Source organism: Neolamprologus brichardi, chromosome 18 (assembly GCF_056152115.1).
Source record: "Neolamprologus brichardi isolate AB-2024 chromosome 18, ASM5615211v1, whole genome shotgun sequence".
NCBI lineage: Eukaryota > Metazoa > Chordata > Actinopteri > Cichliformes > Cichlidae > Neolamprologus > Neolamprologus brichardi.
Genome location: NC_142121.1, coordinates 17,363,908 through 17,377,916, shown reverse-complemented (window position 1 = coordinate 17,377,916; position 14,009 = coordinate 17,363,908). Strand labels below are relative to the sequence as shown.

The 14,009-nt window shown below is 39.8% G+C and overlaps 1 protein-coding gene across 7 annotated transcripts in view; it reads right to left on the bottom strand.

Moving 5' to 3' along the window:
* The window catches only part of LOC102792088 (pituitary adenylate cyclase-activating polypeptide type I receptor-like), a 30,658-nt gene extending 17,078 nt beyond the window's left edge, over window positions 1-13,580 (bottom strand). Inside the window, exons 1-5 of one of the 7 annotated variants that reach the window (XM_035908333.2) lie at window positions 12,945-13,580; window positions 9,905-10,076; window positions 4,156-4,249; window positions 276-386; window positions 80-180 (exon numbers count right to left, since the gene is read on the bottom strand). In XM_035908333.2, the coding sequence (XP_035764226.1) occupies window positions 80-180; window positions 276-386; window positions 4,156-4,249; window positions 9,905-9,949 (351 nt within the window). In that variant the 5' untranslated portion in view covers window positions 9,950-10,076; window positions 12,945-13,580. The remainder of the gene's footprint in view (window positions 1-79; window positions 181-275; window positions 387-4,155; window positions 4,250-9,904; window positions 10,077-12,944) is intronic. The other 6 variants (XM_035908331.2, XM_035908332.2, XM_006792157.3 and 3 more) reach the window with 6 other exon arrangements.
* Between the last annotated feature and the right edge of the window lie 429 nt (window positions 13,581-14,009).

Genomic DNA, 14,009 nt, shown 5'->3' with positions numbered 1-14,009 from the left:
CTAATGGAGAAAGACAGAGAATGAGTCTGTGTACTTGATTTACATGCCATATGGCATAAAAAGATCCACAAAGCCTTACAAGTTTGGTAGTGTTGTCATAGAAGAAACAGACTTCCGCATAATGAGGAAAAGGCTCTGACCATCCATACTCAGTACAGTTACGACTGACCTTCCCCACTTCTGCAAGTAAAAAAATATGCCTGAATAAAACTGCGCTGAATGAAAAGAAACTTGATGTTCAAATAAGACTATCCGAATATGGTGTTGCCACTCACCATCTTCAGGGACCGTGTAGTCATGAAGGAGCTCCGGACAGTTAACCTCCACAACCTCCCCAACATTGGCCGCTTGCCAGCAGGTAAGATTGTCCCACATCCAATCACATGCTGACAGGCAACGGAAAGGAAACAGAGCAACACATGTGGTCAGTGTGAAGCTCTTTTTGCTGGAAAAATGCAAAGGAAATTGTGCAGACACTAATTAAAAAACTAAGAATTCAGGAAAATTTAAATGGTGGTAAAACAGTTCAGTTTCAAAAGATATCTAGCATTTTCTTGGCAAAATGATAAGAACCAAGGAAGCAACTTTCAAATGTTATGACCTCTCTTAACCAATCTCAGATCATTTTATTACCGACCAGTGTTACTACTTGACTAAAACGAGGCATTACCCCCTTTGAAGAGTTCTTTCTCCACATGCTCCAGACGGCTCTATTATAGTTTCTCAGACACACACATTTTAAAGGCAAACGAGCTAAAACAGTTTGTTTCTAGGCCCAGTCTAGGTGTGAATCATTTAAGAATAAAAATATGAGAAAAATATAAGAACTTGAAATGATTGCAATGGGTTCCCTGTAGTCTTTTAGCTCCATTTTTGGTCTCCTCCAACTCGTTTAGGAAAATTCATGTGGCTTTTTAGATGCTTAATGATCCACTGTGTTCACCAGCTGTTTTGTGTGTGTGCTGTTGAACTCAGATCATGTACGATGTGTTTTCAGAGCACTTTTACTGCCTGCTATGGCAGAAAAAGACCAGCTCTTTGAGCAGTGAGCGTTTGGAGGAACAGTGAATTTGTGAGGTAAAAGTCAATAAAGCTCTGCTGCACATAACTTCACATTCACCTTTTATTATCAATGGATATATGTTTTAGTATATAAGCATTAATTATAGCTATTTTAACACTGTGTATTTTGCACTATTCGCCACCTTTTATGCTCTAAATTCACTGGAAAGACAATTAAAGAGGATGTTGAGGAAGGAGGTAGGCACAAGTACCTGCATTTATTCACAAACATGCACTGTCAGAGCAAAAATGACAGATTTTAGTTGGTCTAACATTTATCTGTGCACAGACACACCCTTGAGAGTATCAGCCCTCGCTGTCAAAAGAGCTGACAAATGATTCTGTCTGACCAGCAGCAGAAAAAAGCCCATCATTTCACACTGTAGGGCTGATGCTGTTTTAACAGTTTGTATTCCTGTGGAACCAAAAAACACACTCAGTGATCAGGAATAATGTCAAAAACACGCAAAATCTGGAAACGGTCAGGAAACACAACTATTCTATTGTTTTTCATTCTTGCCTGAAAGGATTTTTTCCTGGAAATCATTTCCATATGTTACCCTGGAAACTGTGAATAGAGCAATGGGAAAGGGTGACAGTGTGATGCCCTCCCTGGTTTGTTTGCATGTTTCGCAACTATATTTTCTTTTTGCAGGAAAATGGTGAATGGTTAAGTATACGTTTTTGCAAGCTGTACCTTATAAAGGAGCAACTCTTGAGGTTTTTGCAGGTTTAATGTGATACAGTTAATTCCCCTGGTGTCCCAGTTGAATCAAGCTGGAAGCAGACAATTTCTTAGCTCATTTCCATTTACTGGTTTCTGCTTTGTTTTGATCTTCTGCTTCATCTGTCTCAATGCTTGACTGATGCTCAACATTTTTGTTTTTATTCTATGTGTTAGTTTCACAGTTTTAATTTCTGTCTGTCTTTCTCTCGGCTCCCATCTCTTCTCAATCGTTCCCCCTTTTTTCTAGTTTATGCTCGGGCGGTTTATAGTGCTGCAGAGGCAGGCAGAAGTCTGATTTGTGTGCACTTTGAGTGTCTTTGTGACTGGGGGTTATCTGTTCATGTGCATATGTACACGGTGTATTTGCAGTGCTTTCTCTACTCTGCTTGGCTCTCTAATCTGTTTTGGTTCTGTCTGGTGAGCCGGACACAAAGCCAATTACCTTTTAAAGGGCAAATCTGAGCCAAATGAGCTGCGCTGAGCTACAGGGGTAACTGGCTTAATAAAGCTCCCTGTCCCTATCTCACGCAAAATCTCACAGTATGCTGAGTATTTGCCGGGCTTCAAAAATTCAGCATATGAAAATCACACGTCACACATTCTGTACTGTCCACGTAAATATAAAATACATTTGTACAAAAACACATGGCTGGATTCACAAGACTGGTATAATTTCATTTTCTGAAGCAGATTCGATCAACTGGTTTGTCTTCCCAAAGGCCACAGCAGTATTGTCAAACATTTGCAGTGCAACATCCACAGATAATTAATTTGTAATGAAAGAAATGTCGGATTTCTGCAAACCAGGCAGTTTTATTTCCTCACAAATGATTTGCTGTCAGCAGAAAACAGCAGGACGGCTTCTTTTACAGCGAGGGGAGGATCAGTTAAAGTGTCAAGGCTGGCTATTATGTGCTACTGCGGTCTAAAAACTGAAAGTTAAAAACAAAAATAAACAAACTGTTTGTGTTGCAGAGCAATGAGGGAATAAAATAATTACACAATGCCCAATCCATACAATACAACAAATAAAAGTGTGATAAATTAAAGATGCCCAATTTGACCTCCTAAAGGTCATAGAAGTGTTATCAAAATCTGCACAGTCCACCATCCACAGATAACCTATTTGGAATCAACTGAAATCAGCAAATCATCTTAATTGAGAAACTGGAGATTTTTTTTGTTGATATCCATTAATTTTTTATCAGTTTGTTTGGAAATCAATTTTTATCAATCAGAAAAAAAGCCTCATCATAACAGCTTCCCTATGCTTTGTCTGACTTGTCGTTTCCTTGTTTTTATTTTTCTCTTCGCTTTTTCTCAAACCTCCATGTCGGATTTCTGCAAACCCGGCAGTTTTATTTCCTCACAAATGATTTGCTGTCAGCAGAAAGCAGCTGGACGGCTTCTTTTAAAGGCGTGGGAGGAGACAGGGATCGGTTAAAGGTTCAAGGCTGGCCAATATGTGCTACTGTTTGTGCTACAAAAAAATTGAAAGCAAAAATAAACAAACTGATCATCTTTAAGAGGACTGAAGGAATAAATAACACAATGCCTCATTTGAATCATTTAAGTGTGAGAAATTGTGCTCACATTTGCTTATAAATGATAGCTCTACTTTACCACCTCATACTGTGCAAAGATAAAGCGAAAACACTCAGATAAAAACAGACGAACCTAATGCAGTTTGCTGTGCAGCACGCAGGGAGACTACAGGGCCGACCTTTAAAATCTACAGATGAAAAACGAGCTGACCTTACAGCTCCTCTCGTCCTTAAATTTGTTATCTTACACTCTAAATCTTTTACATTTTCTTTTGTGTTTATTTTTTTTTCATGGCTCTGTCACCAAAGCTGTAAGTCACAGTGCAGTCTGGGATTTGTAGTATGCTGCGCAAATTTCAAGCAGCAGGAGACCTGTAGCAGTCGCTAATGAAAACCACAATCCATAGCCAAGAAAATAATTGTTTCCAGGGCCCAATAACAAGTTTCCTCTGTTTTTTTCTTCTGAAAGTGACGTGGATAAAATACAAAAGCAACTCAAGGAAAACATTTTTCTCTTTGCTCTATATGATTGGCCTTTTGAGGTAATGCATTTGCAATGTGAATCAGAAATACAGCTCCATTCATCTTTCATCCTTACATGTCCCTGTATGACCTTTTCAAACATGAAAAATAGCAGATCATTGAGTATAAAAACAAGCCTGTATTCCATTAATTCCCATTAAGCTATTCATGACTTTCATCCGCAGATCTGTATTTTTGGAGCTGACCGAGGCGTAGACCATGTAATAACAGGAGCACAGAAATGAAAAGCAGCATATGAAAACGTTGCATACCCACACTTGGGGACGCATCCTCACTTACCATATTCTTCTCCATCTGATTTGTGCATTGCGATCCTCTCCATGCATTTATCATGTTCACGCTTTATTACGCAGTGCTCAGACTCGGAGGCCACCTAAAGAAAACACACAAGCGCACACACTGATGTGGGGGAGACTCGGGAAATATAGTCCACATCAGATGCATTTGACTAGAAACACTCTTTTTGCTTGTTTGCTTTTGGTGTGGGTGCTCTGCAGAAGACCATGTCGTCCACTTGCTCACTGTGAATTATCAGGATAATGACCTGTGCTATTCTCATACGGGTGCAATTGGGTTTCTGCTAGCGAGGTGGCAGGATAAAAAACATGTACTGGAAGGCTGTGCTGGACATTTGCATTCTCAAGCGCACCCCTAACCTGATCAAAGAGATGTTGCTTGACTGTTATAATAAGATCTATTGTAATAAAACATCCTCTTGTTATCTTATTCACTCATTTTCCAAGAGTTACTAACTAAATTTGGGAATAATCTTCTAACACAACCAGGGATTGGGACAGTGGTTCCAAAATTATGGTCCTTCAGACATCCTCCACTAACCACTAAAACCAAAGCCCATTAAAAAGGCACACAAAAGACACCACAGTGGAGTAAACAAGATATCATCTTCCTCCATGATGCAGTGAGGAAAGCTATTTACTCTCAGGCAGTAGACTTACAGTATGTCTGTCATCTTCTCTGTTGATGTACCCCCGCACTCTCCCTTAAGGCCAATCTCTATTTTGCACCTTTAGCTTTCTTGCAACCCTTCCTTTGCTCTCATGGTGAAATGATAGGTGTAATATATCCCAGCCCTCTGAGCCATGGCTGACTCATCACTCTATCTCCCTCCTCTTCGATATGAATTCACTTCAGGCATCGGTATTGAGATAAGATGGGTCATCAGCTGACTGTAAAGATGTCCTAGGACTCACTTCCTTCCTTTATCTTTCAGCACAAGAGCAGAATTTTGAAACACTCCAGGAATAATGTGAAAAATTATTAGAGCTATCCATTCTCTGGCACATTATCATTTAAAGGGCAACAGTTGTTAAATGCAAATAATTTCGCCACCTCTGTGTGATGGCAAAAAATAAGCAAGCAAAAAAACCCCACTTCTTCATGTTGTCACAACCGTTTGGTATTCTTCAATAAAACTAGTGGAGTGTTTTAAAGGAAGACCTCTCTGTACCCATCGCAAGCATCCATGTTGCTAAGCAGCAGGTTACCAGCCAGGAGTCAGCACACAGTGTAGGCAAAGATTCAGAAATGAGAAATAATTGGATGCAGATGACTAATATCTGTTTGGCATGAATGCAGACAGGCCTGTAAGATGACAGTATGAAATGTGCTGTTCATTCCATTTCAAGTTACTCACCTGTTTTGTGCATGTGTGTATATGAACCGTTTCCTGTTCCCAAATAAGCTTTAAAATTGTATTTCGGCATGAAATAATCCAAAGATGTAGCTATGACTGTAGTAAACATAATGTTTGCAGGCAGTGATGATTACTCAGAATGATGTTTACTGATTCTATCTGCAGAATAACTTCAGTAAGGCTAATACTTTATGAAAGCATTGCAAGTTCATGCTACAGGACTTTATTTTGTTATCATTCATGCTTGAGGACATTTTTATGTGAGTGCATGATACCAGAAGTAATTTTTACATTTGGTGCTGTGTGCTGTTGATGTCAGTAACTTTCAGCTGCAATTGAGAGCAAGCTAACTTAAGTGTCTGAAAATGTTAGCTTGCTAAGCTTTGACATAGTCTTATCACAGTTATACATCTAGTAAAAGAGATCATATGAAATACGGTCAACATATGTGTTTAATCAAGATGCTTTTAAGCTCATTATAAAGCAGTGCCTACACTGTAACAAACAAACAAACAAAATTCAGTATAATGTGCTGTTTTAAAATGAAAATGTTTTCCATATTAATTTTTTACACAATTACCAATTACTATTTACAGAAACTTTTGTTAAAAAATGGAAATAAAAATGTGAAATGTAAAACTTAGCTCGGAGATAGTGTACTGGCAAAAAAATGTACATTTTGGAGAGTGTTTGCTTTCAAAGTAAAAGTTGTTCCATATGTAAGTTACTGAGTATTTGTAGAGAAACATGAAAAAGAAATGACAGTCAACTGTGGCATTTTTTTGAGCGGCACATTTTTAACCTCTGATTGTACCCAGTAAGAGTCAACAACCTCCAGGAACCACTGCTAACCAGCCGGGGAAAACACATTTTTCCCTAGCAACCAATGGCTCCATCACATCCAGAATGGCAGACAACTCTTAACTTATGTCTGCAAAATACAGTATATAATGACCAATGTTGGGCAATTAATTATCTAGTTACTTCTTCAAAAAAGTAACTGAGTTTTGCAAAAAAACAAGTTTTTTTGCAGCGGTTTACCTAAAAATGCAGCCAAGGTGCTTTTTTAAATAAACATTTCTAACTGTTTACAGAACAATCAGATGTTCTGCATCAAATTTGATGCCACCCAAATTATTTGTGCTGCTCCCAAAAATAATTTCTGTCCACTATGAGATAAAGGAGAACAACAGCCTGATACCTGCAGGCCTGGCAACAGGAGATGTATCACTCCTGTAACACCTGTAACATTCAGTTGTCGCCTCATTGTTCTGACACACACAACAACTATTGACTACACTACACACTAACTACACAAGATTTGCACTAAACGTCGCAAATCTCTCACATCTCAAAACACCGCCGTCACCGGTAAAACTTCCCCCTTCCTAAACAACTAAATGACATGTTGCCATATCATTTTTTGATTGGTCGACATGGTACATTTTCCCACCAGTAGGAAAGGCTGGGACGGGTGGGGGGTGTTTTTGCTCACAGGCTTTCGAGTGTTTTCCTTATAAAACGCAGTTTTTACCGTTTCTTCCCGCAGTAAATATAAACAACGATAGTATTCAGGAAAAAAACAAACACTGCATATATTTTTATCATAACTCTGGTTTTACGTGGCCTATCAACACAAAATCAAAACTGGTATAAAGTCCACACTTTTCCCGTCATTTGTTCGTCTGTCCTGCTCACATCTCCAATGGTTGTACACGTTGTCATTAACGTGGCTTCACTCCACATCAGCCACGCCACTTTGCTAGCTAAAACACCGGTGTCGGCACATAAGGACGCTGTCATAGCCTGTCAACGACGTTGATTAGCTGCGTATATACGAATGTGAATCGCATTATTGGCTGGACTATGGGATAAGGTGGCATCATTGTAATCCCATAGAGCAGCCAGTCACTTACTGACTAACACTGCAAAACAGAATTGTTAAAGTATTAATTTTAATTTCAATTCAGGTTAGATTTTTTTTCTGTGCCCAATCATGCCAGCAGTGCGCAATTGCGCATGCGCGCAGCTTAGAGGGAACATTGATGAGGACCTCAACAACTACTTCTTCCCCACTGCTATCAGTCTCTTAAACAGCTGACCTGTTTTAACAGTAATAATAATTTTTGCACATATGCAGGTCATCTTGCATATTAAGCTCATAGCTCAATATCTATTTCACACTTAAATTTTGTCTTTATTTATTTATTTATTTATACTGTTTGTATTTTATCTGTTCTATTTCAATTTGCATATATTAACCGGGCATCTGCCTGTGGACAGCAAAGAAAGAATTTCATTGCACAGACAAATGCTTTTCTTTGTACATATGACAATAAACACTTTGAATCTTGAATCTTTGAATCTTGGATCTTAGTTAACTGTTTAATTTATAGCTTGACCAATATTTACAATTATGATTTAAAATGAGAGATTGCTAAGAAAAAGGCAAAACCTACAAATATACATAATATTCATGGAAACATACATAAATACAGTATCATAGTTGTTTAGAATTAAAGCATTAAAATGACTGTAATGTTGTTTATACAGCTTTGTGCGAGAGAAAATAAATGTACATGGGAAATAAAATATTCAGAGATGTGTTTTTATCCTATAGCTTTAGCAGTATCTTTCTGTGTTACAAAAGTAAATAGAAGTAAGACTTTTTGGTTTACTCTGCTACTTGGTATCGGTACTTCTTTAATTAGAGCTTCCAAAGGTACTGTACTGTAGGTCTGCCATTTACATCAGTTTGATTGACTACAACCCTGCAGTGTGGCAAAACAAAACAAGCCTGCATGTGGTATTTTGACTAAACATGGGACAGACAGCATTGTGAGTTTTCCTTTTAGCTCTGTTTTGGAGTCTTAAAGCTTCTGGGGGCAGTAATGCTGTTACCTGCTAAATGCTTTAATTTGACTTCCCTTGCTAGTTGCTAACTTTAGCACAGCCTACACTTTTCAGAGCCTTTTTTATACAATACTGTTGCTTGCTGTGATCTAAACCCACAATATTAGCAAGAATTTCTACCCACTTTAATACATCGTAGCTCTAATATACAAAAGAACGTGCTTTAAGCAGTTATTGAGTCAATGGTTCTTAATGATAATATTCATGCTAACATTAGCTTCAGATATTGTTAAACCTTGGTACATTAAAGACTTTTGCAATGGGTCTTGAGGCCACAATAAGACAGTTAATATTGTGATTAGCACCTTTTTCAAGTTCTTTTTTAAATGCGGAAATATCAGTATATAATGTGAAATCAGTATTTTTTAAACTTGATGGTAGAACTATGAGCATCAAAATTTTTGTATTTGATTTTAAAAGACACATAAAACAGGCCCCATGACTAAGCTGCGTAAAAGTACAGAGCTCATCAGTATATTTCTAAGCGTGCTTTTCAATCTCTGCTCCCTGTAACTCTTCTTCTCTCAAACAGATGTCTATCCAGATATGGCCTCCATTCTGAGGCTGCAGAATTCAGTTTCCCCCCTCGAGGCTATTTTTACGAGAGCCAGATAACTCAGTAGCACCCACAGAACCACACAACACAGATAATAACTCTCATATGACGTCGCAGACCACTGGCCCACTGTACAGACCCATCGGACACATAATAAGTACATCACCACAGACATATCTGCCACAACAGTCGCTAAAGGTCAGCCTTAGATGGGCACTGTTCAAAGATGTCAGCTGAAGAAGCACTTCACATATGTCAGGGGGCGGTGACTTCAAGGTTCGACACAATGTATCTGGCTGCCAGGTCACTTTATGAATTCATTTGAGTCACCATCATCAGCTGGCACTGCTGCGAAATTTTTACTAGCAGCTACAAAGGCAAAAAGAAACCATCATCACGAAAAGGATGATATTAACTATATTAAAGCAATTTCTACATCTGTGTGGTTTAGCCAAGGAAAGAGCTGCTGTGCTGCATCAGTTCTCTGAATATAATTCCTCCCACACACCTTGCACAACTCTTCCATTCTGCTTTTCATTTCAATGAGACCACAGAAAAGTGAGTCACGGCAGATGGATGGGTAGTTCTCTGGTCAGTCAGGCCATCTGTTTTTGTGCTTGCCTTAATGACGAGCTGATCCTGAATCTGTAACGTATGCTGATGTGCTGTGCATGGGGGTGATTTCCATCCTTCTACTGCTTGTCACAAACACATCAGCAAAAGTGTGGATATAAAAATAAACCAGGCTCAAGCTGAGGAACAGGAGGGTAATAACAGAGCCCTAAACATACCCGTATGGATGGATATATGCATTCCAATGCTCCTGAACACCCGCACAAGCAAACGCACAAACAAACACACAAAAATCTGGACAACATACAGATAAATGCCCAGAAGCTACTCACCAAGGGCAACAGAAAGATTGCAGTCAGCAGGAAGCCTCTCATCATCCCCTGGGAAGTGTTTGCATCCAAAAGGCTCCTCGCTATCTTCGTGTGTGTGTGTGTGTGCCTGTGTGTTTTCAAAGGGATGCACTAAAAATGCTCCCCACAGCGTCACCGTGTTTCATCAAGGGCTCTGAAACACAGCACACAGAGAAAAAACACTAGAAGAAGAAACAACAACCATCACTCAACAACATCATTAAGTTTTTCTGAGTCATAACAAGAATCGCAATTTGCAGATACACGTGTGTAAACTAATAATGTTACTGCTGCTAATTGTGGCAACTAAAATGGTTCATTCTTAAGAGTTCCTGCTTTATTTCAAGTGCTGACATCACTGCTCATGTCAGATGAAGTGAATGAATCTGTGTAAACAAGACGCAAAGCCAGAATGACCTGTAACGTCATCTTTTTTTAAAAAAATATTATTTGTAATTTTTTCAAGACTTTATTCAACAGATTTTAAATCACAGTGCACTTCTAAAGACTGAAAGAACTGTGTACTATAAATATAATTAGTGGTTAATTTAATGCTAAAGTCTAAGACAAATTACACTGAAATGCTTCCTGATGCCTTTATTCATACTGAGTTGATTTTATAAGAGTTACACAACAGTTTTTGGACACTGTGGCATCTTTCATTTTAACCTTTATTCAAGGCAATCTTTGGACGTTTTATGGAGCAACGCTATGAAATCATTTGGATGTTTCCTACCCTTCTACTTTTAAAGTATGTGTTTTATTGTTCCTCTGTGTTTCTTTCATCTTTCGATGCCTTCTGACACACTTACACTGGCCTCACACAGTCCTACTTAACAATGTGCATGTGTGACACAATGAGAATCAATTCTGTCATCAGGTATTGTTTCAGGTAATTAGTAACCCTGAAGAAAAAAGATAATATTGTCAGTAAAAAATAGAAAAAGAACAATTAGATGTGTTTTTTTGGTGTGTGTATCAAAACAATGAATTTAAGTAGTTAATTGACCAGCAAGTTATTTTAGATCAGTTGTCAACTCATATCAAATAATAACAGGTGCAGTCCTTCAGTGCATTTCTGTACATTTCCATCAAATGTTGGATTTTGTTGTTTGCCTAAGATGTGTAACATGAATATAAACAAGCAAAAACACCCTGATTTATACTGCAGAGCACAACTTAACTCTCATACTAGGACACATCAAACATATAAACAAACACAGGCCTTCAGTAGGTGTGCATCATTTGATATTTTGTGTCTAAAGCACCCCACACTTTGATTAAATCACATTTTACTGAGTAAATAAACAACAGAAAAAGAGATGTCATCATCTATTCACTAAATTAAAACATGAACATGGGTTTGTGGAAGACAAATTGAATTCCAAAAGGCAAGAAATTTGGAGGATTCCTCTAAATTTCCTTTAAGATAATAAAATTCATGTGCCTCGGGTCAGAATTTAAAACATCCCCCTCCCGAACCACCCTGACTTCATGTCTTACTCATCCGCTCAGCCTCCTGAAAACACAATGATTCACTGCTAACACAAAACACAGCAACACCAGAAACACATAACAAGCACACAACCAGTGAACCAGCAGAACATGCACACCTTCTCCTAAAGATAATTCATGCACACATAGAAACAAATTCCACTCTGCATCCCCTCCTTCTTGTACTGAATCCAATTACCTCTAAAGCATCTCTCAGATGCTTTATCAAGTAACAGGACAGAGTGTGCTCAGAGGGAAAATCCAGAGATACAGAGGAGGAAGACATATGTCCAACAGGGCTGAAAGCAAACTTTCAGGGTGAGCAATCAAACCGAAATGCACAAATAAAACAGAGAGGGGCAGATAGGTACGGGGACTGGCATGATTGGTCCGCTCTTTTTTCCCACACGCCATCTATTTAACCCAAAAGCAGTCACGCTGCTCTGGGCTTCAAATGAAGTTAAAAATGGCCTTATGTAGAGCAAATCAATGTCTCTGGTCCTGAGAAAGCTCTAGTGCAGAAAACAACAGACGGGCAGAACTATCCTGAGGGCAAGAAAGCCAAGAGAGTCTGCTTCGCTCAGTACTGAGTCACCAGGAAATATTGGAAGGTTTGCAGCCATGGGACTATTCAGGTTTATTCACTGCATGAAGCAGAAGACGAAGCTATAACAGTTTTTACTCACATCTGTTTGGCATGGATGTCAACAAAAGCTGAAAAGAAAACACTGGGAAACACATCCACTCACCAAGATGCCAATCAACCAAAATACTCTCTCTGTGTGTGTTTGTGTCTATAAGCAGATGCATGACAAAAACAAGATTTATATTCACTGCAAAGGGAATTTTACAGAACAGTTCCCTCTTCCCGTGTATGTGCGTTGAATTCCCCAGAACATTGTGTTGCATCAATAAATCATTTCCAATTCAAAGCGATCCCGGCAGGACCGAGAAAACCGCGTCCAATCAACCCACTTCCAATGCCGTGAACGTGTACCGCAATTCAAAACCTCCACATACATTCAATGAATGTTCCTTTGCTGAAGCACAGAGGTCACATGGCCCACATACCGCGGATCGCAAAACGTCAGTTGATTTCTATCATATCACAGGGAGAAGAAATCAGTCTACACAAGACACAGTAAGTGACAGTTGCTTTCTCCTTCGCCAAACCGCACAGAAGGGGCGATTTTTGTTGCCCTGTCGTTTTCCTTTATTCCCACATTCGCACATCTTTAACACATCAGGCATGTGTGTGACCTTCGCTTGCACATGTAGCAGGAAAAAAAACCGTCAGCCTTCCCCTTTTCACGGCACGTTCACTCAAAACGAATTCACTGCTTCCCATTTTTCAATAAAACACACACACACACACACACACACATACACACACACACACACACACACAGCGTTTTAAAGACCTGCAGGCTTCAGCTGAATGCCTCCTTAATTCACCAGTCACATCGAAAGCCACAGATGTGAGTGAGAGCGCTGCGTTCGCCCCGGAAAACAAGTCAAAGCAACTTACCGATGCCTAATTTTCACCGGCGCAAATGTCTGCACATGGAGCCATCGGCATTTACGGTTCTGCGGCGGTGTTTCTACCTTGTTTTCACTCCTAAGACAGTTTAAAAAAGCCCGTCTTGGGAAAAAATAGACAGGTGCCGTTACTGCTGCTGTTGTTGCTGCTGCTGCTGCAGGACGCACTCACCGCTTTGGCTGCTGCGGCACCACGACGAGGTGGAAGAGGAGGAGGAGGATGATGATGATGATGAAGGTGTCAGTACCTTCGGGGTTCTCGCCTCGTCAGACACGCAGAAAGCCAAGTGAGACAGCTGTTTAGTCTACAAGTGCATCGACGCAGCGCGGGGAGGAGAGAGATTTTCAAAATCTGGGATGTGGTGGAAGAAAAAACATCCTCCTCACGTCTTTGCGTCGCGTGCGTGCGGGGGACTTTGTTTCAAAAAAGAAACTACTCATAAAACTCTGACATTTGCGCCTGCGCCTTTCAGACGCTCCAGAAGGTACAGGGTCCCCTGCTGTGCGCAATTTGTGAGGCACTGAGTGGGCAGCGTGATGTGCGTGACTCACATTTAGTCAGAACTTTAACATCTGAATTCCTGCATGTGCTACTTAGAAAGCCCAAATTGCATGCTGGTCGAGTTAAGACTGTCAATTGGACTCCAAAAGGCGTGGCCCGCATAGGCTACTGTGGCCCGCTGGCGATGCTGTTTACTTTCAGGACCACGGACAGCACACACAAGAAATCGCCGCAGGGAACCAATGAACTGAAAGCAACGCCTCCAGTCAACCACCCGACCTTTTACCAGCAGCTAAACAAAGCTTAGGTATCAATATTAAGCTGCTTTAATTAAATCTCCAGTTGAGTTTCTTTGTTGGTATCCACACAGGAGAGAGAAGCCAGACGAATGAATTACTCAAAAGGCCAAGAAGAAGCAGCTTCTGATTTGGGAAACAAGTCAAAAGGCCACAGAGACATGCAACAAGATGACCAATACTTTAAACCCCCCCCGCAAAAAATTACATTCGAATTGTGCAAAGTGTCAGTCTATTGTGGTTACACGATCATGAA